This window comes from Rhinatrema bivittatum, chromosome 4 (assembly GCF_901001135.1).
Source record: "Rhinatrema bivittatum chromosome 4, aRhiBiv1.1, whole genome shotgun sequence".
Taxonomy (NCBI): Eukaryota; Metazoa; Chordata; class Amphibia; order Gymnophiona; family Rhinatrematidae; genus Rhinatrema; species Rhinatrema bivittatum.
Window position 1 is genome coordinate 342,717,469 of NC_042618.1, and position 27,793 is coordinate 342,745,261.

Below are 27,793 nucleotides of genomic sequence, written 5' to 3' on the forward strand. Positions count from 1 at the left end.
AGTCAAAGGGCACAGAAAGGGTGTAAGATATGTACATGCAGCCATACAAGAAAAAAGCCCCACATGTAGTGATGTCCTGCTGTTCAGATACTTTACTTATTCCCAAGAATCGGGAAAGCAATATGTGCAATGTTATCTTTTCTTTTATGCATAAGACTAATGGCATTATCTTGAGTCATGGACAACAGAGAGTGCATATTCCTGTTCCCCTGGGTGCATATCCAGTTACATACTTTGTTCACTTACATGACCACCGTTCAGGAGAATTTTGCTGTACAGTTTGCTCCGTTGTTAGACTATGAAGAAAGAGCCCTTAATTCATCTCCTTCTCCTGTCTTATATCACTCCCAGGAGCCGCACCTGACGCGTGTCCCATTCCTCACCTCAGTCACCTGTATTGCTCTCAGGACCTGCACCTGACTCTTCCCTATCTTCCCTCACATTGCTTCCCTGCACTTTATAGTGGTTTCAAATTTTCCTCAGTACAGTCTTTGCCTCAGAATGAACTGATTTAGTAGTTCATTTAGGGCAGGCCATGTCCTTGCAGCATATTTCTATTTAATTTTAGTTATAAGAAACATCAGTTCAACTTCTCCATTCTCATGGGTACCAACAAAAATATATTTTCTTCTCTGTGATCTTTATCCTGGCAAAAGCAACCAGCTTCCACAGATTGTACAATGTTCATCTGAATAATTTAAATTGTTTGTATTAAGTATTGTATTAAGTTTTAAGTATTGTTCAAGCTATGTGTGTGTGAACATGTAAACCGCCTAGACGGATAGTTTATCTACCCATTGTGCGGTATATAAAACTTTTAAATAAATAAATAAATAAATAAATAAATAAATAAATAAATAAAATTTTGCCTCTTCTTTGTGTACCAGGCAGAACAATTCTTAAGATTAAATTGTGGAAGTTTGTTAAAATACGATTTACCTACCCTTGTCCTAGTCATTAGCTGCATACATGTTGTTTGGCTGTGGTGCATCTGTATTTAATACATATTGACATAAAACGTTTGATTCCGATCCATACTGAATACATTCCTATCAGGTCATGTCTTTAGATACAAGACAGGTGCTGCTATGGCAATGTTGTCGACTAGTTATGCCGCACACACAATTATGGATTTTCAGAAGGCGTTTGACAAAGTTCCTCATGAGAGGCTTCTAGGAAAAGTAAAAAGTCATGGGATAGGTGGCGATGTCCTTTCGTGGATTGCAAACTGGCTAAAAGACAGGAAACAGAGAGTAGGATTGAATGGGCAATTTTCTCAGTGGAAGGGAGTGGACAGTGGAGTGCCTCAGGGATCTGTATTGAGACCCTTACTGTTCAATATATTTATAAATGATCTGGAAAGAAATACGACGAGTGAGACAATCAAATTTGCAGATGACACAAAATTGTTCAGAGTAGTTAAATCACAAGCAGATTGTGATAAATTGCAGGAAGACCTTGTGAGACTGGAAAATTGGGCATCCAAATGGCAGATGAAATTTAATGTGGATAAGTGCAAGGTGATGCATATAGGGAAAAATAACCCATGCTATAATTACACAATGTTGGGTTCCATATTAGGTGCTACAACCCAAGAAAGAGATCTAGGTGTCATAGTGGATAACACATTGAAATAGTCGGTGCAGTGTGCTGCGGCAGTCAAAAAAGCAAACAGAATGTTGGGAATTATTAGAAAAGGAATGATGAATAAAACGGAAAATGTCATAATGCCTCTGTATCGCTCCATGGTGAGACCGCACCTTGAATACTGTGTACAATTCTGGTCGCTGCATCTCAAAAAAGATATAATTGCGATGGAGAAGGTACAGAGAAGGGCTACCAAAATGATAAGGGGAATGGAACAACTCCCCTATGAGGAAAGACTAAAGAGGTTAGGACTTTTCAGCTTGGAGAAGAGACGACTGAGGGGGGATATGATAGAGGTGTTTAAAATCATGAGAGGTCTAGAACGGGTAGATGTGAATCGGTTATTTACTCTTTCGGATAGTAGAAAGACTAGGGGGCACTCCATGAAGTTAGCATGGGGCACATTTAAAACTAATCGGAGAAAGTTCTTTTTTACTCAACGCACAATTAAACTCTGGAATTTGTTGCCAGAGAATGTGGTTCGTGCAGTTAGTATAGCTGTGTTTAAAAAAGGATTGGATAAGTTCTTGGAGGAGAAGTCCATTACCTGCTATTAAGTTCACTTAGAGAATAGCCACTGCCATTAGTAATGGTTACATGGAATAGACTTAGTTTTTGGATACTTGCCAGGTTCTTATGGCCTGGATTGGCCACTGTTGGAAACAGGATGCTGGGCTTGATGGACCCTTGGTCTGACCCAGTATGGCATTTTCTTATGTTCTTATGTTCTTATTATTGTTGTCAAACAAGTATGCGCTATGAACCGAGAGACCATGTAACCCAACAGACAGGTTCATTTTCCTTCTGTGGGGATGTAGGCAATGCCTGTGAATTGGTCCAAGAGGCAGGGCCGGTGCTTCCATTAGACAAACTAGGTGGTTGCCTAGAGTGCTAAGTTTGGGGGGGGGCACCAGCATGAGGCTCAGAAGGATGCTGTGAGGGAGTGCTGTACTGGTGCTACTACCAATAGGCAACTGGAGGGCGGGGGAGGGACATGACCAAAGTTTCTCCTAGGGTGCTAAATACTCTTGCACCGGCCCTGCCAAGAGGGCTTCAAGAGGGCTTGGACCCGCAGAAAAGAGAGAAAGGTAGTGTGACAAAAATATATATCCCAAAAATCAGCCCCCCCCCCCCCAAGCTTTGGATGTGGAGTTCAACTGCACTTTTAGCAAGTTGACCGTTGAGGTTGCCTGTGCCATTTTAAGTCCTGTGCCTTTTTCACTCACCTGCTAGTGGGGGCCCAATGAGGATGGTGATGCTCTCCAGGATCGTGAAAAGTCCAAAGGCGCTAGGGAAACGCTTCATTCCCACAATGTCCATCAGCACTTGGAAGATCAGCGCCCCGATGAAACTCATGGACATGCTGTACACCACGCAGTAGAGAACCAGCATGGAGTAACTCGCTGACACGGCAGAAATGAAGTTGCTCAGGGCATTGACCAGCATGGCTGCACTAAACACATAGATCATCCTCTCTTTGAAGAAACGCATCCCCGATACCAGCCCAGCAATGGGACGCATGAAGATGTTGATGAAACCGATAAGGGCTAGCAGGAAGGCAGCTTTGCTTTCTTCAATGCCCTTATTAGTAGCATAGGGCACCAAGTAGAAGAGCGGCAATACAAAGCCCACCACCAACCAGGATACACCCACTGTGAAGATCTGGTAGCGTTTATTCTGGCAGAAAAGGTCAAAGGCCATGTACTTCTTCATAACCAGCATGCAGGAAGACATCTTGCTCTGGAGATGGGTCTTGTCGTGGTTCACAGTGATCTGCGCTGGGTTTAAAGGCTCCGTTTGGCTGCTGAGCTTGGCGCTCTCTGGTTGCTGATCAGATTCAAGCTGCCCGCTGTCCTCGGGAGGTATCTGCAGGGCTGGGCGGGCCCGGATGGGCCTCATCACAGCCCCACAGACACAACCGTTCATCAGCACCCCTCCAAAGATGATGAACGAGCCTCTCCAGCCCATCACATCCAGCAGGTACTGGGAGAACAGTGGCCAGATAGCCATGCCAATTGAGGCTCCAGTAGCCGCGAAGGCATTGGCTAGTGTCCGGCGGCGAATGAAATAGTATCCCAGCACGGTCACTCCGGCCTGGAAGATGAAGCACAACCCAAGCCCTTTTAAGAAAGAAAGAGAAAGACAAAAACAGGCAAAAGAAAGATGTAACTGATTGTGAACCTCAGTTTCAAATCAATTTTAAGACATCAAAAATTAACAGAAGAGATGAAGAGATTTATAGTTCATTGTGTTCTCTTTTTTCTTTCTTGACAGCATGATGCTAACTTCAGAACTGTAAGGAGGAAGAGTGCCTCTTATTTGATTTTAAAAAATTACCATTTTCACAGTTTTCTTAAGAATTTTCAAATGTGATGTAATGAAGGGATGTATATTCATTTGAAATAAAATAGGACATTTTAATAACTTTTCCCATTTCTTTTCAATTTGTTTTTTTTAAATGAAATGACAGAAAAACAAATACAATTTCCAGAGCCAGGAAGTTTGGCACTTCTGGCCAAGTTAAAAACTGCGCCCTCACCCATTACATAATACATGACACCACGAGTTGGGAGACTCGAATGCTTGCACAGCAATGCCCACAGCTGGTGCAAGATGCCCTAGGAAAACTTTACAGCCTGGCACCTCCCACCCCATCACATCCTCCTCACACACAATTAAAAATTATGCAATTATAATAACAGATTTTACATGAAAAAGAACATTCAAAGCAAAGTTTTCTGAGGTAAAAATATCACCTACAATATGTACATTATATTTACATGCACTGCTGAGGTGCCAACCAGAAAACCCTGCAAAAAAGCAAGAGATACTTGGAACCTATAAGGTATGCGTCTTGGGCATGGGCATGACCCTCAGAGAGTCACTCAAACAGCAAAAGTCCTACCTATGAAAGTTAATACTATAAATATTATACCAGGCCTAAAATAGTAAAAAAATGGTTTTTTCTTCATTTTAAATAAACAATAAGAAACGAAAAAAACTAATGAAAAATAAAATGAAGCAAAAAGAATGTTTTGCTCACATGTCTAAAGTTTGGGTCATACCTTTCTGCTGGAAAAACCAGCATTAAATCAGGCTGATGCAATATCGTGTGCGCAAAAATGGACTTGTGTGCCCAGAATTTTTTTTTTTAATTGATCCCTTACATTTTTCCCCTAATTTTAAGTGCTGCAAGCAGCAGAACTTAGTATCACAGCAATACTAAGTCGTAAGAGTTTCTGTTTTTTCATGTGCTCTTGATTCGCAGTATGACTGACCATCATGCTCTGGGGCTGATGTTAAATTTGCCGCATTAAAAAGGGTTTGTTACTCGACTGGTGATTTTTTTTGCATCGGGGGAAATAGCTAACAGCCTTTTCTACTTGGCATTTACATGTGATGAGCCTCATATTTGTTTGGATGCACGTTTAGACGCACTAATCCCCTTAATGCATCGGGTGTTAGTCTAACACGGCCAAAACACAGGTCCAACCGCGGGTTAACCTGTGCGCTAGGCTGAGCGCACTTTACTGCATCAGCCCCAATGTGCGTTAAAATCAAAAGGCAGGGGTACATCGAAAGTACAAATAAACAAAATCTAAAAATATTAGCATCTCCTCCAGATACAGAATTTGCAATGAGGTGTACTGCAGGATTAAGGGCATCTGAACTGCAAATCTATAAAACCAGAGCAATGGCCAGATTGTGACTAGAACCGCTCGGATCCATAATGAACACCTGGCAGTCAGAAAACAAAGGATAGGCCAAAACCAGTAATCAGTAAAATGAACCAGTTGAGTGACATTCCAAAACCATGTGACTCCAGCAACAGCATCCCAGGAAAGGGGTCCAACCGCAGGCATGATTCATCACTCCTTCTTCTCTCTCACAGACACACACAGAGTCACACACACAAGAAGCTGACACTGGCCTTTTGAGACCCCACATGAAAAACATAACCACACTCCAGAACACTAACCTGGTGTCTGCATCAGATAAAAGAATGGATTGATCAGCCTTCCTTATGTGGGTATTGTCTGCCATATCATTTCCTGTTGCAACTGATGATTAAACCATGCATTTTCTGCATCACAACTGGTATAGTAAAACTACCTATGTTAACAAAGGTGTGCTGCAGAATTACTGCAGACAGGGAAATAATCCCACAGCCACACCTCTATTGAATGTATGAAATAGTTAGTAGTTAATGAATTCAGGATAGAATTATTGGAGGTAATTAAGATGAGCTTCTATTAAATGTATAGGGTTAAGAGAAGTTCAGTTTGATTAATGGGTGGACTGCTCCTCCCTCCAATATCCTAATCTTCTTTACCACAGGCATAATAGCAGAACAACAGACGTCACTATTTTGGACAAGGACACTACCTTTACTCTAGTTTGACTAGGCCTGAGGCCACTTTAACCCACTAATGGGATGTACTATAAGGTAAAAAAAAAAACAAAAAAGAAAACAAAGAAAAAGCAGCACCAGACTAATGTCCCTGAGGAAGATCACAGTTCTATTTTTCTCTGGCAAAAAAATTACTATAAATTATGCACCATCGACATTCAGTTTCTGTTCCCATTGAAATCCTCATGAGAACTGATAACCTAGTTCACACTCTCTGTGCCTGCCCTCCATCCGCTGCTGGCTTCAGCATAATAAGCTAATATTAAATATTGATAAGTCTGAGATTGGTATTCTTTCAAAGTTCCCAACTGCAAATAAATCATCAACCTTAGTGTTTGAGAACCAACACATTCCTATTCTTACTGAAGTACGTGGCCTGGGTGTAATGCCTGATCCAGCGTTATCTATGAAATCCATAATTCACTCTTCATTTGCCAAACTACAATTATTACAACGTCTAAAACCTTTGCTCAACGTCTCTGATTTCCAAACTATTTTGCAAACATTTATATTCTTGGGACTAGACTACCGTACCGCCCTTTTCATTGGCGTACCCCCATATACCCTCAGATCCATGCAGATTATACAGAGCTCCACTGCATGACTGCTGACATGAACACATAACTCCCGTGTTATCTTCACTGCACTGACTCCCAGTTTTCTGGCATATCCGGTATAAAATGGCCATCATTATTCACACAGTCTTATGTACAATGTCTCTTCCCCTTGGATTGCTGCAACATTAAAAGTATCTATCCCCTCATGTAACCCCAGGTCATCCAGCCAGCACGTCCTAGAGATCCCTTCCTTCAGGACAGCACACTGGAAGAAAGCAGAGAAAGGGCCTTTTCGATCACAGGCCCAACACTGCTTCTGACCATCAGATCTATCGGAGAACCCAAGGCTTTTAAAAAAAAAAATGCCCTTTTTCAAGGAGGCCTTTGCCTCATGTTTACAGAGATTTCAGACTATGAAATTATTTTTTAAGCACGCGCAGCTATTCCTCTTAGCTCGCTTGTTCTGTCATTGATGAAATTGACTTTGTGTTGAATTACTTTATGCATGTACAAGTTTGGAACCTGCCTGGGACATTGGTGGGTTCATTTTAAATGACTAAATACAATCCTCCTAATTTCTGACTCCAGACTACAAACATGAGTGCAGCACGTGGCCACGTACCTGCAATAAAGCCTCCAGTCAGGTAGAGCTGACCAATGGTCTGACAGAAAGAGCCGGCAAACATCCCCACTGCACCGAGGAGGCCTCCTAAAATGACAGTGAATCGACAGCCGTAATGTTCCACCAGGATGCTGCAGAAGGGTCCTGCATGACAGCAAAAAAAAAAAAGTAAGAACATAAGAACATAAGAAAATGCCATACTGGGTCAGACCAAGGGTCCATCAAGCCCAGCATCCTGTTTCCAACAGTGGCCAATCCAGGCCATAAGAACCTGGCAAGTACCCAAAAACTAAGTCTATTCCATGTTACCATTGCTAATGGCAGTGGCTATTCTCTAAGTGAACTTAATAGCAGGTAATTGACTTCTCCTCCAAGAACTTATCCAATCCTTTTTTAAACACAGCTATACTAACTGCACTAACCACATCCTCTGGCAACAAATTCCAGAGTTTAATTGTGCGTTGAGTAAAAAAGAACTTTCTCCGATTAGTTTTAAATGTGCCCCATGCTAACTTCATGGAGTGCCCCCTAGTCTTTCTATTCTTCGAAAGAGTAAATAACCGATTCACATCTACCCGTTCTAGACCTCTCATAATTTTAAACATCTCTATCATATCCCCCCTCAGTCGTCTCTTCTCCAAGCTGAAAAGTCCTAACCTCTTTAGTCTTTCCTCATAGGGGAGCTGTTCCATTCCCCTTATAATTTTCTTCGCCCTTCTCTGTACCTTCTCCATCGCAATTATATCTTTTTTGAGATGCGGCGACCAGAATTGTACACAGTATTCAAGGTATTCAAGTATTCAAGTAACACTTCGATTGAACTGTCCTCACCATTGGTTAATGGAGAGCAACCCGAGAACCTGGAAACTGAAATTGTGCGCGCTTGGGAGTTTATTTCTCCTTGTGTGAAAAGACTGAGATACCACGGAGCCTGGAGGAAGGTGGGGAAATCATTCAGGGCTGTGCACTGGGGATGGGAGATGCACTACGGCTAAACTATGCAGCAGCTCCAAAGTAAAATCTGTCCTGCTTTTAGTCATTATTTCATGGTTGCTGTGCCCTCCCTCACCTCATTTCAGTTCCAGTATTTGTGTACCAGTAAAAAAAAAAAAAGCCAGACTCAATTCCAACCAGACACAAAGCCATGGGATATCTTCCCTGTTCTCTGGTGTCTTGCTTCTCTGGTGTTTTGCTTTTGAAATCCCTCCTCTTTTAGGCCTTACCTTTTTTCGTACCAGAAATTAAGGACAAGGTCGAAACAAAGAAAGACCCAATAGAGGAAATATGAAATCAACAAAGGCAGAGAGCCAGGACAGGAAGAGAGACAGTGATTGCGAAATCCAAGCATTAAAGCCAAGTTTCTACCACTAAATACAATTCTCAACTGTTTGACCTTCAGCTTAAAGAAATCTGCTTCTTTCCCACTGTTCATACAATATCCATGAATGAACAGGACAGCAACACCCCCTCCTTATTCAGTTCCAGGATGGCTGAAGTGGCAAAGTGAAAGAATTGTTCCAAAAGCCAAACGCATTCAGCCTCCCTAAAGTATGGACTGGGAACAGCATACGGTACTTTGATTATTTTTGGTGGAAAGTGCCTGTTTATTACTACCTCTACTATTTATCATTTATAAAGCTTTACAAGCTATATGCAGTGTTGTACAGTATATACACACGAGGCCATCCCTGTTCCATGGAGCTTACAATGTAGTCAAGACATACCTATATGGCAAACAAGAATCTGAGGAAGAGTATTTATTGTATGGACATGGTTAAGTCCCAAAAGCAGACTCAAAATTATGGGCTTTTAGACTGGGTTTGAGTGGAGGAGTTGCCTGCTGGTTAGAGCAGCGGGCTAGGAACCAGTGGGAAACCAGGGTTCATATCCTACTGCTGCTCCTTGTGACCTTGGACAAGTTCCTTTATCCTCTATGGCCTCCTGTACAAACTTAGAGTGTGAGCCAACTGGGGACAGTGAAATACCTACAGCACCTGAATTTAATCCACTGCCTGAAAAGCAGCATGTACTTCAAAATCATAAATAAGAACGTGGCCAGAGAGGGAGCCTGACGCACCAGCTTTGGTTGTCTATTCCAGGCACCGGGCACAGCCAGGTGGGAAAGCGTGGAGTCGGGAACAAGTTTCAGGTCCCAAAACACCAAAGGTGTTGCACATCCCCAACTTGGGCATAAAAGATTGTGAACTGTTTGCCTGTAGGTGCCCACCCAAGAGAGCTTACATTGGAAATGGAACTCCTTCCTGGGTCTGAGGAGGAATACCACACTGGGCACAGCAATAGAATAGGTTTGGCCACCAGAAATGTTACCTCACTCCACCTCAGACCCAAGATTTCAATTTCTAGCATAAGCTCTCTGGGGCGGGCACCAGTCACCGGTTTCCCTGCTTTTCTTGAATAGCTTAACAATGCATGCACAGCACCAAAGTACATAATGTTCAGCTGTTGGTGCCCGTTCAAGAGAGCTTATGTTTTTGTTCAACTAGCTATTGCTGCCTTTCCCAAAGAGCTTACACTTTGTTCAGCTAGCTGTAGGCGTCTGAGCTTACACTTTGATTTTACTTGCCATTCCTTGACAAAATGGCCTTGGATTTGAGGATGTGCTCAAAAGATGGGATGCACAGCACCAATCCTGCCTGCAATGCCACTTTGGCAAGGTATGGCATGTAAAATCAAATTGTAAGCTCTTTTGGGTAAGTAGCTGTAGCTAGCAGAACAAAGTGTACGCTCTCTTGGGTAGGCACCTTCGGTTGCATGATAGGTCAAAGTCAGGACGTGCAGCTCCAACGTACTGTTCAGCTGTTAGGCGCCCACCCTGAAAGTTTACACTGGAAATTAAATTCCCGATTCCGAGGAAGAGTAAACTCACATTTCTGGTGGCCAAAGTTATTCTATTGCTGTGCCTGGTGTGATAGAAGCAGCTAGACACTGCCACATGAGCACAGCAATAGAACAAAACAGTCGTCAGAAATGTGAGTTAAGTTTTACTCTTGCACTGACCCTGGAGTTAAATTTCCAGCTGTAAGAAAACATGCCCTAAGCTGTCTGACCCTCAGTGCACCTCCCTGAATTCCAGGAGAATAGCTAATGCCGTCCTTAACATGGGATTTGCATGCACTTCTGCTAATTTTAGCATTGGTTTTTAGTCCTGTTTTAGTGCACATTTTTTCAGACTTAAAATCCCTGTTAAATACCAGGGTTAACTTGAGTGCTACAATATGAGTAAGAGCTTGCACTAACGTCAGTGCTTCTTATTACATCAGTCCCCAAATGTGTCTCTCTCAAGAGGAAGTCATTATATCATTTGTTCTTTCTTCTGGGAAGCAGGTTTTAGCTTTTGCAGGCAGTGAAGATCAGCAGAATACTAATAAATATAGCAACTAATAATCTGTAAGTGCAGTGAGAGTGTCGGGCTACAACTGGGGCCCGATATTCAAAGCGCATTCAGCACTATTTAGCCGGATAAGCAGGACTTATGCGGCACCTACATTCAGTGGCCGCCACTTAGCCATACAAGTCCTTTATAAGGCTAAAAGTTACATGCAGAAAAAGTAGGCATGTACTGGGTGGATTGGGGGCGGAGTGAGTGAGTTGTATAACTTATACGGCTAACTACCGATATTTGGAGTTAGCGTATAGGTGTACGTGTAAATTTAGATGCCCCATACAGCAGGTCTAAACTTAGCCAGATAGACTTATCCAGTTAAGTGCGTATATATACACGTATGTTCAGCAGCTTTGCCATATCGCTGAACATATATCCTAAGTTGATTATCACTGGGCAACAAATTTTCACAAAAGTCATGTTACTGAAATGAAATTAGTCAATTCTTATAAATTTCCATGTGCTAAACATGAATGTGACTGTGAAAATGCAAAATTGGCTCTAGTTTTTTTGTAATATGCAATAATATAATTGCATCTTGAATTGTATGCCAATAGTAGGAGACCTACGGTTAATACCGTTTGAAAAATGAAGTCATAGACTACGTCTTAGATTTCTTTGCTTGTCTCTTGTACACCTGTTCGGGAGCATCTCTGCAGAGTGTCCAGCAGTAGTCAGCCAGCATGAATATTTCAAATGCTCACCCTTTCTGACTGGGCTTCATATAGTACACTGCTGACGTCAGCTTACTCAGCAGCAGCATGGCAGTAGAACTGCATTGCATCAGAAAATGATGTAATAAACTCTGGATGATGTGTGCATGATGGTATTATGCAATATGATGCAATATTACATCATTCTAGGCTTATTTACAGTCCTACTGGATAAATTTACATGACTAAACATAGAAAGTGAACTATATTAAATATCTTCAAAACGAGAGCCAATAAAAACTTTTCATGGTCATATTCGTGTTCAGCACATCAAGATACTACAGAGTAGGATCTTTTTAGGTCAGTAACACTTTCATTGTTGCCCAGTGTTACATGGCCAGCTTTGAATATCTACTCTCTGAATGTTTCTATACATGCACGAGGATCATGGGCAGCACTAATAGTTATGGCCAGGGAGGGTTTCAAACCAATAAACAGTCTTCCTGGAAAGAAAACAAGGTGAATGCTAATTAATAGGGCCAGTGAGACAATCAAATCAAAATAAGCATACTGAGAGGGTTGGGAAAACGCAAGTCTATATAGTCTTGAGGAAAAATTACTACTGAGTAGCTATTCAAATAGTTCTTACAAAAACACATCTAATCTGTTCCACTTCTGCTTTAGCAATAAAACACGTAGATGGATCGGTGTAAACAAATTTTATTGAAGCTTGCCCAAGCTTCAATAAAAATTTGTTTACACCGATCCATCTACGTGTTTTATTGCTGACAGCCATCTTGGATCGGCTACCGGTTTGTTTCCTTGGACCACTTCTGCTTTATGCACCATCCATGCTTCATCAAGGACTAATACATTGAAGAAAATGGCACAAATGGCACACACATATTACATACAAACATCATCAGTGAGTGTAATATCCTGTGGATGATACATTTGTCAAGGTAACAGGACCTGAACAGCATTGGAGCATCTCATCCGCTTTTCTATAAGCTTCTTTCATCTAGAGAATTGTCGACATTTACAAGTTGATGAGAGAGGCATGAACTATATCTGTGGCCTAAGCTTGGGCCCCTTCTTAAAATATGGAACCTTCCAGCTTGGTGGGTTCACTAAGGGGTCAGAGGTGTTTGGAAATGTTCTATGGGGGAATCTTCTAGTTAAAAAGGTTCATAAGAAATCCAAGAGGAGTATGTGAAAGCTATCTGAATGATGGGGTGTTTCTTCCCTTAAAGGGATGGAAAATCTTGGGGTATAAAAACTGCCTCACATGAGGCACAGGAGGAGTCTTGGGGGAGATTTTGTGAAAAAATTTTGGGAGTGTTTGAGAGTTGAAGAAATTGGAAATTGGAGCTGGTGTTCTTGAAGAGTCTGGAAGAATCTTTGAAAATTGAAGTAATGAGAGAAGCTGTGCTGGGGGCCAGAAGAATAGCAAGAGGCTGTGCTCCTGTCTTGCAGCTCCAGGCAGGGCCTGGAAAATTTCCACTGCCTGAGGGAAGGGGAAGAAGTTGTTTTGGGCCATTTCTGCAAACGTTGTGAGCAATCTGGGAACCATTCAAGATAGAATCTGTAACTTGTTGCTGGGGGCAACACAAGGCCCAGAAGTGACTTACAGTGTACAAGATCTGAAGTTTGGAGACAAACATTTTAGGTATATTTGAGGTAACAAGCCTGCAAGGGAATCAACTGGATCATTAGATGATCAAGGGGTAAAAGGGGCACTTAGGGATGACAAAGTTATAGCAGAGAGACTAAATGAATTCTTTGCTTCTGTATTCACTAAGAAAATGTAAGAGATATAACCATGCCAGAAATGATATTCAAAGTTGATGATTCAGCAGAAAAACAAATCTCAGTGAACCTGGAAGATGTACTAGAGAAAATTGACAAACTAAAAAGAGTAGCAAATCACTTGGACCAGATGGTATACATCCCACAGTGCTGAAAGAACTGAGAAGTAAAATTATGGACCTGTTATTGGAAATTTGTAAACTATCAGTAACATCATCTATGGTACCTGAAGACTGGAGGGTTGCCAATGTAATGCCAACTTTTTAAAAGGGATCAAGGGGTGATCCAGGAAACTACAGACCAGTGAGTCTGATGTCTGTGCCAGGTAAAATGGTAGAAACTATCATAAAGAACAAAATTGCTGAACATATAGATAAGCATAGTTTAATGGGACAAAGCCAAAATGAATTTAGCCAAGGAAAGCCTTGTCTCACAAATTTGCTACATTTTTTTGAGGGTGTAAATAAGCATGTGGATAAAGGTGAGTCAGTTGATACAGTGTATCTGGATTTCCAGAAAGCATTTTTTCAGAAAGCATTTGACAAAGTCCTCCAAGAGAGACTTCTTAGGAAATTAAAAACTCATGGGATGGGGGCAGTATCCTATTGTGAATTGCCAACTCGTTAAAATGTAGACAACAGAGACTAGGGCTAAATGGTAAATTTTCCCAGTGGAGAAAGGTGGAGTGCCCCAGGGATCTGTTTTGGGAACACTGTTTTTTAATATATTTATAAACAACCTGGAAATGGGAACAAGTGAGGAGATTAAATTTGCGGATGACACACAATTATTTAAAGTAGTTACATCACAAGAAATTGCAAGAGAACATTGCAAACTGGGAGACTGGGCATACACATGGCAAATGAAATTTAATATGGACAAGTGCAAATGGAAGAGTAACCCAAAATTATAGCTACACAATGCAAGGTTCCACATTAGGAGTCACCATTCAGGAAAAGAATCTAGATATCATTGTTGAAAATCCATTGAAATCTATATAGTGAGCAGCAGCAGCCAAGAAAGCAAATAGAATGCTAGGGATTATGGGGAAAGGAATGGAGAATAAAACAGAGAATATTATCATAATGCCTCTGTATTGCTCCATTGTGCAACCTCATCTTGAGTATTGTGTTCAGTTCTGGTCACCACATCTCAAGAAAGATATAGCAAAATTAGAAAAGGTACAGAGAAGGGCGACCAAGATGATAAAAGGGATGGAGCAATTCCACTATGAAGAAAGCCTAAAGAGGTTAGGACTATTCAGCTTGGAGAAGAGACGGCAGAGAGGAGATATGATAAAGGTCTATAAAATAATGAGTGGAATAGAATATACTAGGGGGACACACGATTAAGTAACTACGTAATATATTTAAAACTAATAAGAGAAAATATTTTTTTACTCAACACATAATTAAGCTCTGGAATTCATTGCCAGAAGATGTGGTAAAAGCTATTAGTGTAGCTGCATTTAAAAAAGGTTTGGACAAGTTCCAGGAGGAAACGTCCATTAACAATTATTAAGGGAGAGTTGCAGTAATCCACTGCTTATTCTTGGGATAAGCAGCTTGGAATCTATCTACCCCTTGGGATCCCGGTATTTGTGACCTGGATTGGCCTTGTTGGAAACAGGATACTGGGCTTGATGACAAGTCCTTTGTTCTTAACTGAAGGAATCTGGACTGTGAATTTTTATAGCTGAACTGGGTTTTTTTTTTTCTGAGGTTTCTACTTGTTTCTGCTGCAGACTTTGAATTTTGTGATTTTTTTTTTTTTGTTGCTGAACTGGTTACATAAGAATATAAGACATGCCATTCTTTAAGTCCAGGGGCACCGGTAACACCACCACCACCTGGAAGTGAAGGGGGAATTACCCCCGAGAAGCCAGAGAATGAGCTTGAAGGGACATTGAGATCTCCAGGCTTGTTAGATGACGAGAAGCAAAAAGAACTAGGTTTGAAAACATCTAAGCAAGAAGAACAAGGATTATTACAGTTGAGCATATTGGAGAATGTAGATGTTTCTCCTAGAGGAACTAGTACCCCAAAGTTAAGTAACCCTGATAATGGGAACCAGAACGATATTCGCATAATAATTAAAACAGACACCATGTTAAAAAAAACCTGCTAACATAACGTTAGAAAATGTGTGGAGTTACTTGGTTAAATTAGACATGTCAATTAACAAATTGACAAATGAAGTAACGAAAACCACTAATTCTTCCTTTCAGAATTCTGTAAAAGTAGAAGAACAAAGAAAAGAAATGGTTGGGATAGACAAAAGAGTTTCACAATTAGAGAAAATACAAAATTATCAAGTAAATGTTGAACAGGAAGTTAACAAAAGAATAGAAAATCTTGAAAATTCGATTACGGTAGATCTCTAAACTTAAGGGTTAACAATTTCCCTATTATTAAGAGGACAGAATCAATAGAGTTATTTAGGAATTATTTAAAGCAGGTGTTGAAGATTCCAGATAAATGTCTACCGGTGATTGTTAAGGCTTTTTATTTAGGATCCAGGGACAGGGGAAAGGAACAAGATCAGTTAGATAAAGAGGTTAAGGAGGATGAAAAAGAGTTAATGGAACAAAAAGTAATACAGATAACTCATTGGAGTTATCTGACTTATTACTGAAGTCTCAGGATGAATTAGTGGTTAAAACACGGGGGACCTTGTTGATCCAATTCGCATTTATTACCGATAGAGACAGTGTAATGAGATCTTTTTTTTGTAATCGATCAAATATGTATTATGGGGACAAGGTCTGGATATTTCCAGACCTTGCAAAAACTACCCAGTTAAAAAGAAAGAAATTCTTATTATACAGAAAAGGTGTTACTGACAAAGGTGGTTACTATATGCTTAAATATCCATGCAGATGTATTGTAAAATTAGATGGGAAAATTATATATTTACAAACCCGGAGGATCTCAAAGCCCTTTTAGAGGCATAGGATCCGGTATTGTAAAATTAAAATGTGGGTCCGAGATAATGCTTGCCTTTTTTCTAAATATTTACCTTTAAATTAACCGCTCATAGAATATGAAGATTTTACTTTGTTTTTGCCTTATATTAGCATGGTTAGTACTATGTTAAATTTCTTATTAGTTCTTTTTTTTCCTTTTAAACATGTATAAGATATCAATCAGCCGCTATGATGTTGTAAAATGTAACAGATCATTTGTTGTTGAATTAATTTGGAAAGCAATAAATAAAGAATTGAAAAAAAAAAAAGACATGCCATCAAGACCATCAAGCCCAGTATCCTGTTTCAACAGTGGCCAATCCAAGTCACCAGGACCGGGCAGGTACTCAAACATTAAATAGATCCTTTGCTACTAAAGCCGACAATAAGCAGTGGCTATTCCCTATTGATTAACAGCAGTTTATGGACTTCTCCTCCAGGGACTTATTCAAACCTTTTTTAAACCCAGCTATACTAACTGCCTTGCCCACATCCTCTGGCAATGAATTGTGCATTCAGTGAAAAATAATTTTCTCTGATTTGTCTTACATGTGCTACTTGCTAACTTCATGGTGTATTCACATTTACCTGTTCAAGTCCTTTCATAAGTTTGTAGACCTCTATCATATCCTTCCTCAGCCGTCTCTTCTCCAAGCTGAACAGACCTATTCTCTTTAGCCTTTCCTCACAGAAAGCCATTCCATACCCTTTATCATTTTGGTCATTCTTCTCTGTTCTTTCTCCATTGTAACTATATCTTTTTTGGGATGCGGCAACCAGAACTGAACACAGTATTAAAGAGGCATTATGACATCCTCTGTTTTATTTGCCATTCCTTTCCTAATAATTCCTAACACTCTGTTTGCTTTTTTGACTCCCGTAACAGTTTTCTTTGTTTAGAGCACCAACTACTATGTGGACTGTGCTATTTTCATAAGTGATCTATGTCCAATTTGACCTTGCAGGAGCTCCTAACCAAACCCAAAGAGGTCCATGAAACAGTGATTTTATTCTCCCACCTCAGTTGAGTCAATTCAATGCTCTCAAGGGCTCAGAAGGTGAACCTCAGCCAAGGAGGGTGTTACATATCTTAAGCAAAAAGATAGAAACAATTAAAAAAACTAAGGGCACCTCAAATATTTACACCTCAACAGCCTGGGCGCAGAGGGGGAAACATTATCATCATAAGTACAGGTGTAACAAAGATCTATATTTTTAGAATTTAAATATTTGCAAATAAAATTATTTATTTATATAGTGGATCCTGTTAGTTTTTCGAGTTGTTTCTATCTTTTTTGGGTTATACATTTACAACTCACATATGTCGTGTTTTCTTTTCTTAAGTAGTTTATACATATCTTAGGCAGTCGTTGAAAATGATCCGTTCAAATGGGCATAGTAGAAAGATGTCATTTGCATCCAGATGTTCTACTGCACTTTCAGCTTGAAACACCAGTGCAGAAAGACATCCCCAAGAAGAAAGGCATACTCCAAATCAAAGTTGAAAGGGCCACCATGAAGGAAGTTGTTCTTGCCTGCACACAGACTGTAGACTTATCTTCCGGATCCTTTGGTTGCCCACATTAGATTAATATTGGCTCTGCTTTCGTTCTAGGACTGTCACTGGGCCTGCTTGATGTCTCTATCGGCTTTTCTTAGCCCCCTGCCCTGCCAGTACAGGTGCTATTGATCCTACTTCTTGCCTGTTCTCCTCTGTGTCTATGTATTTATCTCCCAGCATATATGTAACAAGTAGCTTTACAGGTGGAGAGTCCATCTAATGGTAAAGAGTGATAAAGAGGAAGGAGTAAAAGGATGGGTCATGACTTGTTGCTTTCCCACTTACCACCTGCATGCAGCACAGCTGTCACGATGGAGGGGAACCAGGAGGTTTCGCTGTTGGTGGCCTGGAAGGCATTCTGTATGTCCGTGTAAAAGATTCCAACACAGGAGGGGAAGCCCAGGCTCATCCCCTGAGATATCACCACGGCCACAAGGACGACCCAGGCCCACTTTCCTTCCGGAGCTTCCGACTTGCCTCTCTCCTTCAGAGACATGTTTCCTCCCTCACCTTTCCAGCGCACAGGACTCTGTCGGGGCCAAAAAAAAAAAAAAAAGGAGCGGAAAAGAGAGAGGCATCAATCAGTGGGAGAAGCAGACGGGGAGGGGACAGGTCGGAGGATCCCAGCAGTGCTGCTTTCCTTGCCAGCAAGGGAAAGCCGAGAGCAGGCCCGCCCTTTCGGCAGGGAACAGCTCTTGCAGCCTGCTGCCCTCCCTCGGCCGTGCTAGCCCGGGCGCGCAGTCAGAAGGATCGGCTCTGTGTCCCCACCCACCCCTGCAGGCTCGCCTTTTATTTCGTCAGGGAAGAGAGATCGGACTTGTTAAATACAACCCATAACGGCCCAAAGTGACCTTAGCTGGCGCCTCCTCCTCCTCCTCGCCCTGCACCTGCTTCCCCTTTCACCTGCTTTGGAGCATCCGGATTCCGGCGGTGAAGGGACTGCTCTCCCGCCAGGCACCGGCTTTCTAAATGTACCAAATCCAGATTTACAGCGGTCCCTCGTTACGGTCATACGTTGTTCTTATAAGGAAGCAAAGGCTTGGATCTGCCCCCCCCCCCCCCCGACCTCTCACAGTAGATCACGTACGATGCAGGTTAAACAGTGCAGACGTCAAAGTCTGCCGGAAAAGAAGCATTTTGTACAGGCCGTTCAAAAGAAAGACCACATTATTGTATTTATTTCTTTACTTATTTTTTAGCTTTATCACTCTGCCTGAACTGTTTCTATTTGCGTTATTAGTCATATGGAATGGCAGTGAAACTAGTTTGTGTGTAAATGCTGCGCAGTGAGAGACCTCCGGGGTAACCACTGCCCTTGTCATCTTCTGAACACTGCGCCCCTCCCCCCACCCCTCCTGATCTCTTGACTTTTCCTCTACATTTCTTATCTGGGTGCAGCTGTGATGTATACGGGAAACTAAAGGTCTTGCCTTTGAGAAATCAGACGCTAGAGGTCTTGAGGCAAGGCCTGAGCCGAGGAAGCGCAAAGCCCTCCAGGGCGGTCAGCCTGACCAGAGGTCAGTTGTTGCTAACCATAGCAATGGTCACCTCCTACCGGTCCAGGAACATTTCCTAAAGGAGTGCGGGTTACACCAGTGCCTGCTTGGAAGCACTGACTGCGCTGGGCTTCCAAGAAGGCCTTAGGGGGGGGGGGGTAGCCTGCATGGAGTGACAGTTACAATCCCCCCACCCAAAAAAAAACAAAACACAACTCCCCCCCCCCCCAGCTAGAAGGCACTGGGATAACCTGCACAGTGTGGGGTTACATCCTAAACTTCAGTGGTATAATACTATCCGGCCCCCGAGCTGGCTGCATGGAAGGATCAAACTTCAGTGAGTATGGGGAGGCTGAATTTTTTTAACTCGGAAGGGGGACTGGGTGTTAACAATGAATCTTATAAGAAGCATCGTTGAAGATGGCAGGGCCTGGGTTGGCCTACTAGCAAAGGTGTTCTCCATTACTGTAACGGATTTTGGGCACGTGTGGGATGGATGTTGAGTGCAGCAGCATCAGATAAAAGACATGGGGGGGGGGGGGGGGGGGGGAGGGGAGTAGGTGTTGAATTGTCTGTGGGAATTTTTGGTGCAACTACCCAACGTGCATGAATCTCAACTGGGAAGACTGGATGGGCCATTTGGGTCTTTATCTGCCCTCATTTACTAGGAGGATAAAATTAAAAAGCAGGAAAAACATCTGGTAGGAAACACAAAATAATCCCCCAACCAGCGCTATAGCTGTCTGAGCCGTAAGCGTTAAGCATGCTACAAAGAATGCCGCTGGCTGTGAGAGTATCAGGACAGGCAATGCACCCTTTTCAGTCCAAAAGCTTACATCCCATTCAGTCTCCCTGCCGAAGAAAAACCTCCAGCGGAGAATCTGTTTCGACAATTCACTAACCTGCAGCGGACACTGCAAAAGCCAGGTCCGCTGGCTTCACGAGCCCCACTCACTGGGAAGCTCTCCAGCTCAAACCCTGTATCAGCAGGCTTGGAGATCTGCAAATACCGGACCGGATCGGCAGCACCCCCTGCCGGCTGGCAGTCACACCCCCCCCCCCCCCCCTGGGCCCTCATCATTCCCACCCAGCCACTGTCGCTTCACCCGCCGAGGCAAAGCCAGCGGTGAAGGAGACAGAGAAAAATAAAACACGAAAAATAGTTTCGTTTAAGCACGAAAAGTATGGATTTTACGTTCCATCACAACCATAATGCCTTCATATTGCAGGGCTCCCGTTTAGTTTTTATGCCAATGATCCATAAGGTTCCTACTTAAGAGTCCTACAGCACGGGTACCTGGCAAGGACTGGGGTCTTACAGCCTCTGCAGGTGGAGGGGAAATCGGTGTGCAGGCAGCGGGAATAAATCGGAGCAGACTGGGGACTCAGGTAGAAGAGGAGGCCTGTCACCCTGCAGGAATGTGCAACAACAGCAGTCTCCCTGGGAGCCCCAGCTCGAGTTTCAGCCTCCTCCTCCTCCTCCTCCATCAGCGAGCATATCGATTCCATCTACCCTTGGCCGCAGAGCCTGCCTCTGCTTCCCGCCTCAGTCAGCACAAGTTCACTAAGGGCCGGCAAGACAAAGAACAGTCACTGCATAACGACAAGGGAAGGGCTCACAGCTTCAGGCAATAGGGCAAAAGAATGCTAACGTCCCATATAGCCAGCCATACCAAAGCCCTAGCCAACCAAAGAGCAGGCAAAGCAGTACCTGTGGCTGGCGCACTGGAACAAATGTCACCCGTGACTGCTGAAGCAAGACGCAGCGAGAGAACACATCAAAGGGCCGATTCCACAAAGAGGTCAAACAGCTCCAGCTCAGGCTGTCGCCAGCAATGTGTCTCCTTGAAAGCACTCCAAAGGCAGTGATGATGAAACAGTAAATTAGGTTGGGTAGAGCCCGATCGTGGACCGCGAGGTACTTGGCTGCCGCTGCAGAGCTGTTACAACATGCACGGTAAAAAAAAAAAAAAAAAAAAGATATTAAAACATGGAAAGGTCTTATTCCTTTCCACTGCTGCCAATGAAATGCTATAAACTTAAAGGAGCGATTTTTTTGAGAGGGAGAGAGCAGAAAACTTCAGGGATATACGGGAACCCTGAATCCATGGTGGTAAAGAGGGTATCAGTTATTGAGGATTCAGATCTGCAAAAGGGGGCACAAATAATCTGAAAAAAAAAAATAGATTGCCCTCCACAGATACTATCAGAAATATTTTCACACACATTAACACATACGCTCAGAACATAAATGCTTAAACACACACACACAGAGCCACTATTGAAATATATCACCAATACTCACAGAAACACAGTACCAAGGGCATTGCCTGAGGCCATAATCCTAATCCTAAAAGTTTGCATGTTTACACATCTTTTAGCTTTGTAAAATTATATGTTAACCTTCTTTTAATTAAATAAACTATCACTAATGCTAATACAAATAAAAACGACCTCATTCAATTCATCCCTGTCGAAGCTGATCATAATCACACAAGATACTTCCACCACCATTCTATATACAGTGTGCAAATACTCGGGCCAATTCAGTCAAATGCGCGGGAGAGCCAGCGCTCCGAGGCGAGCGCCCGCTCTCTCAATGTGCGCCCAGGCCAGTCTCCTGGGTGCGCGATTCTCTATGCAAATGAGGGTCCGCGGTAAAAAGGAGGTGCTAGGGACACTAGCACGTCCCTAGCGCCTCCTTATTGGCAGAAGCGGCAGCTGTCAGTGGGTTTGACAGCCGATGCTTAATTTTACCGGCATCGGTTGTCGAACCCGCTGACAGCCACGGGTTTGGAAAACGGAGGCCGGCAAAATTGAGTGTCTGTTTTCCAACCCGCGGGCAGATTTTTTTTTTTGGGGGGGGGGGGGGGGCTCTGACTTAATATCGCTATGATATTAAGTCAGAGGGTGTACATAAAAGCAGTTTTTTCTGCTTTTCTGTACACTTTCCCGGTGCTGGCCAAAATTTACTCCTGCCTTTGCGCAGGCGTTAATTTCTGAGAGTAAAATGTGCGGCTTGGCTGCACATTTTACTTTCTGTATCACGCAGGACTAACTAATAGGCTCATCAACATGCATTTGCATGTTGAGGGTGCTATTAGTTTCAGGGGGGTTGGATGCACATTTTCCACGCCGACAAGAAATCCAACAGTATTTACAGTCAGGCTCATCAACATGCATTTGCATGTTGAGGGTGCTATTAGTTTCAGGGGGGTTGGATGCACATTTTCCACGCCGACAAGAAATCCAACAGTATTTACAGTCAGGCCGATTCAGTACGTGTGCTCAGGCTGAGCGCACCATTAGCCCCCGTTTGGACGCGCGTTTTCCACTCGCTATTATTATACAGTAAGGGGTAATAGCACATGGAAAACACGCGTCCAAATGGGTCAGGCTCATCAACATGCAAATGCATGTTGATGAGCCTGACTGTAAATACTGTTGGATTCCCTGAAGGTACAGATAAGGGAGCTGTAGGAAGAGGTGACTGGGCTGAGGAGCATCCAGGAGTATGAGGGGTTCATTGGTACTACAAACAGGGAGATCTCAATGTCTATGATGAAGAGTCAGCTATACAGGATGGTAGAGGAAACAGAGGAGGAGGTGGCTAATCAGTCTGACAAAGCAGCTAGGATAACTAATAATATTCTCGGATTCATAAGGAGATATAAAAGTAGTAGAAAGTAGAAGTTAATATACAGTAATCTCTGCTGAAACCCCAGCCTCCAGTACTGTAGTCAGGAGATCTCATCTACAAATGCAAATTGAGAAGGTGGTGCACTATAAGCTTTATTGTTTATTGTTTTTGATGTGTAACCCATCTTTCTGCTAAAAGTGTTTAAGGTGAGGAATAGCCAAAAAACATAAATACTAATTGGAACAAAGTGCAATGAAACAAATGAATAACACATCTAAAACAAAATATAAAAAAGACTAAAACATAACATAAAGCAAGTTTGCTTACTGTAAACAGTGTTTTCCATACATAGGATGAATTATCCATGACTTGTGGGTTATGACATTCCGTGGCACCACACATTCTTGTCCTTCCTAGCTAGTAGAGCTTTTAGCTCTACTGAGCATGTGCAGTAATTACCACACAGGCATTACCTTGTGAGCCCTCTTAGTCAATTTTAAACCTAACTTTAGCTAGGTAGTTGAATCTCCAGGAGGGTGGGCAGGTATTTAGCATGGCGAATTCATCCTGCTATCTAGGAAAAATATAGTTTACAGTAAGTAAATTTGCTTTTTCCATCAATAAAGAGGGCTAAATTAGCCATGATATGGGGCAGTTCCAAGCTGAAAGATGCAGCAGAGTGATTACTAAATAAGCAACCAAGATCCCACCATGGAGAATAGACTATTGGGTGAACAGGCTGCACAAAACTGCTTATACAAATTTACTGTCAGTTCTTGAAAGGTTATCCAGACAGTAATGGGACATAAAGGTGTGATCTGATGACCAAGCTGCAAGTTTGCAGATGTCTTTGAGTGGTACTGTTTGCAGATTTGCAACGGAAGAGGCCATAACTCTAATTTGATAAGCTTTGACAGAGTCTGTAATCTATGTGCCTGTGACTGTGTAGCAGTGCTGGATGGAGTCTGCTATCCAGTTAGACAATGTATGTTCGGTGACTGCTATGCCAAACCTATTAGGACCGTAAGACACAAAGAGTTGTGAAGCTTGGTTGCATGACTGACTTGTTCTCTGACCTGATGTGGGCAGTGGAACATTCTCTTCAGAAACTAGGATGGGCTTCTGGCTTTGAATGGGAGATCTATTTTGAGGTAAGTGGTACCAGAGAATATATTGGATCTGGAGTTTTTAAGCGTAACCTTTCTACTAGTAATCTTGATAGAGTAAGAGCAGTAGTGATTGGCGGGAGTAGTTGTAACATACCTCCCTCTACTCTTGTTCTTGGGTGACTGTCCTAAATCTGCATTGGTAGTCCAACATGATGTCCATGGTCTGGAGCTTCCGGCATTGCATGGTATGTCAATGGAGCCAAGGCTTTTAGCTTTGGTGGTGCTGAAGACTTACACTTCAATGGCACTGGATGCTTTGAAGTTCTTGAGGTCACAGGCTTCAACTGCACCAAATGGCCCTGCTTTGAGTGTAATGATGTTGGTGCCGCCAAGTGGGAATGCATTAATGGTTCCTATGTTGACAGCACTGGAATCCCATGAATTGACGGTGTGCTGTGTGCTGGTGCATTGTGCTTTGGTGCACCATGCATCGATATGGCTGCATTGTCCATGCACTGTTTGTCTTCGGTGCCAACATACTGTGTGTCATGTGTTAACAGCGCTGATGCGTTGAGCGTTGACAGTGCCCCATAGCATGCAACAACAGTGTAGATACAACATGCATCGACAGGGCTAAAATATCATGTTTCAACAGCACTGTTGCACCATGCTTGGAAGACCTGTGCATTGGAGTGGATGCAAAGAAAGGCCAATGCTTCTGATGGCTCTATGGAATGATGCTGCTTCTTCTGCAATGAAGGACGGTCAGCAGTATACGACCCCAATTCTTCAGCCTGTCTTACTGATGGGGAAGTTTTTGAGGAACTCCTCAAATGATGATGCTGCACTACGACTTTGAAAAGACTTACGAAGTTTCTCCATTTTGTATGCCTTGGAGTGCTGAGTACATGGGAACATCCATCCAAATTATAGCAGTTTGCCTAGTCATGCCTCAGGCCCAGGCAGGGTATCAGTTTGTGCTCATCAGTAAGGGACTGTGAGGGAGCATGTACAGCTAGCTGTACCGGTCCTTCTTAAGTCTCAATCCAGCAAGGTTTCTGGAATAGGGTGGACCACTGCAAGTGGGGATAAGAGACCAGGGCCAGAGGGATGAGGGAAGCCCAGGGAGAGAGAGAGAAGCCTCGAGAATATGAACTGTAAATTACAATTATTTTTGTTGATGTGCACAAACCAGCTAACGTGTTTTGTTTACTATTGCTTAACAATAAAGAATCTTATAAAGATTGTTGCCAGATCCCAGCTTGGAATCTGTTCTCTGGCTAGTTCTGATCATGTGGCATCACAAGGATATTACCTTGCCATAGATGCAGTTCTTAAAGCAACCCACTGTTGGTTTCTTTTTGCAGGACATCTTGAGAAGGCAAGTAAACTCTTCTCTTTTTATTTATTTATTTATTTATTAGCACTGAAAAGTGCTATTGTGGGTACTGCTGGGCAGTGAGGTAACTACGAAGTGAAAACAAATGGAAACATGAAGAAAAATTAGAAGCATGAGAGAAAAAATATATGAAGAGACTGAGTTCACATCCATGCTGTGCTCAGACAAAAAATGATTGAGGAAGCTCATAAGGCAACACCTGCATGGGAATTCCTGTACATGCTCAGTAGAGCTCAAAGCTCTACTAGCTAGGAGAAATGAGTCCATTCAGTGCTGCCAGATGATGTCACCCACATGTCATGGCCAATTCAGCCCTGCTTATCGATGGAAAACCAAATAAAACAACATAATTAAAATCCAAATAGAACATCATCAATATCAAATTATTTCCATAAAAGCCTGTACAAATGTCCATATTTTAGTAAGTCACCTGAAAGTCAAATAGTCCTCAGGGTTTGCATGGGAATGAGTTCCAGAGCCAAGGTGCGAAACAGGAAAAATACATGACCTTCTGTTACAATCAACCAAGCACTGTTAACCTGCGTTTGGACGCGCATTTTTGACACGCTAGCTTTACCCCTTATTCAGTAAGGGGTAATAGCACGTCGAAAACGCACATCCAACCCCCCCCCCGAAACTAATAGCACCCGCAACATGCAAATGCATGTTGATGGCCCTATTAGTTATTCCCGCGCGATTCAGTAAGTAAAATGTGCAGCCAAGCCGCACATTTTACTTTCAGAAATTAGCGCCTACCCAAAGGTAGGCGCTAATTTCTGCTGGCACCGGGAAAGTGTACAGAAAAGCAGTAAAAACTGCTTTTCTGTACACCCTCTGACTTAATATCATGGCTATATTAAGTCCGAGGTCCCAAAAGTAAAAAATAATTAAAAAAATAAAAATAAAAATTTAAAATCAGCCCGCGGCTCGCGGGTTGAAAACCAGATGCTCAATTTTGCCGGCGTCAGTTCTCAAACCCGCTGACAGCCACGGGTTCGGAAACCGGCAAAATTGAGCATCGGCTGTCAAACTCACTGACAGCCACCGCTCCTGTCAAAAAAGAGGCGCTAGGGACCCGCTAGTGTCCTTAGTGTCTCTTTTTACCGCGGGCCTTCATTTGAATACTAAATCGCGCACAAAGGAGAGCAGGCACTCGCCCACTCTCCCGCGACTTTTACTGTATCGGCCTGAATGTAAATCCATAACCACTGGGGGCAATATGATCTCTAAGGAGATGAGAGCTGTATTTGATACTGTTTGTAATTTTCTTGTACTCCTAGTAGGTAAACTGAGTATAAGAGTTGCAGTAATCAAGGTGTGAAATGATAAAAACATGTATGATGGCTGTTAGGGGTTAGCACAAAAATGAATTTGGTGGGCCTTGAGCTGATGGAAGGCTGCTGCCCTGCCAGTGAAGCTCTCCAATGACTTAGACTGAGACAGCCTCAGATCTTTGTTAACCCAGGATACACAGCAGCCTTGCCCTTGAGGGCTCTGGATTGGTATTCGGATGGGGGAGGGGGCTGAGGGAGGGGGTGGTTAAAAGGGGTTGTTAAGAGAGGCCCGGTGATCGAGCAACTTGATAGCTGAGAGCTGTGGCGTGGAGTTGAAAAGTGAAGCTGCACTGCTGCAGGAAACACCCAGATTCTGAACAGGGAATACCAATGATGTAACTTGGTATAACCATGCCCTGAATGAGACAGCCTCCGTGAGTAACAGATTGTTGATCTGGGTTCTGTGTGATCTGTAAAGGAAACCCTGGCACTGAATACCAAGGAGAGCTGTGCCCCGTGACTGGGAGTGGGATGGTTTGCTAGAACCCTTTCCTCTGCTCCCAGGCTCACACTGGTCAGAGATGCTGCAGGAAGCAGCCAAAGAGAAAGGGCACAACTTTTAAGGTTATGTTTTGAGCTAAAAGGGCTAGCCCTGCCTTTGTCAGACAAGCTTGTCCTGAGTTAGTCAGCATTCCAAAACAGAGCTAGGCTTTTTCTTCTGATCATTTTCCACAAGGAAGGAGTAATGGAGTTCACCAGCAAGCAGCAGTTTGGCCACCACCCTCTGCACTAGCAGGATGCCACCAGGGCAGGTCCTACCTGCTCTGCTGCTTTGTGCAAACAATGATCATGCTGCCCCACCCAGATTCTAATGGGGCCCTTCATGGGCTTCTCTTTCTTTCCCCGTTTACAGTGGCATTGGGGTTAGAGTAATGTTACCAGGTTTCTGATAGCCGAATCTGGCAAACTCGCTCCTCATGGTGCCAGTAGTGAGGAAGCAATCCATTTGGATTGGGGGGGGGGGGGGGAGTTGTTGCACGATGGACTGTCCCTCTGAAAAATTGCAGTAGTCTACTCTCAAAATAGACCTTTAAGTGCACTCTTTAAATTTGTCAGCTCAAAATATAACAAGCCCAGTACAAAAAGCCTCAGGGCTGGTGGGTATGTCCTGGCTGGTAAGTATGCACCATAAAAAAAAAAACAGACAACCAAATTCAGCTGTTATCAATATGAAAATTCTGTACGGG

General features: G+C 42.9%; 1 protein-coding gene across 2 annotated transcripts in view; it reads right to left on the reverse strand.

The window, feature by feature from the left end:
* SLC16A5 (solute carrier family 16 member 5) overlaps positions 1-27,793 on the reverse strand; it is a 63,429-nt gene that overhangs the window by 10,201 nt on the left and 25,435 nt on the right. The window contains exons 2-5 of one of the 2 annotated variants that reach the window (XM_029600571.1): positions 20,836-21,064; positions 17,914-18,157; positions 7,238-7,381; positions 2,874-3,767 (exon numbers count right to left, since the gene is read on the reverse strand). In XM_029600571.1, coding sequence (XP_029456431.1) covers positions 2,874-3,767; positions 7,238-7,381; positions 17,914-18,124 — 1,249 coding nt within the window. In that variant the 5' untranslated portion in view covers positions 18,125-18,157; positions 20,836-21,064. The remainder of the gene's footprint in view (positions 1-2,873; positions 3,768-7,237; positions 7,382-17,913; positions 18,158-20,835; positions 21,065-27,793) is intronic. The other variant, XM_029600570.1, reaches the window with a different exon arrangement.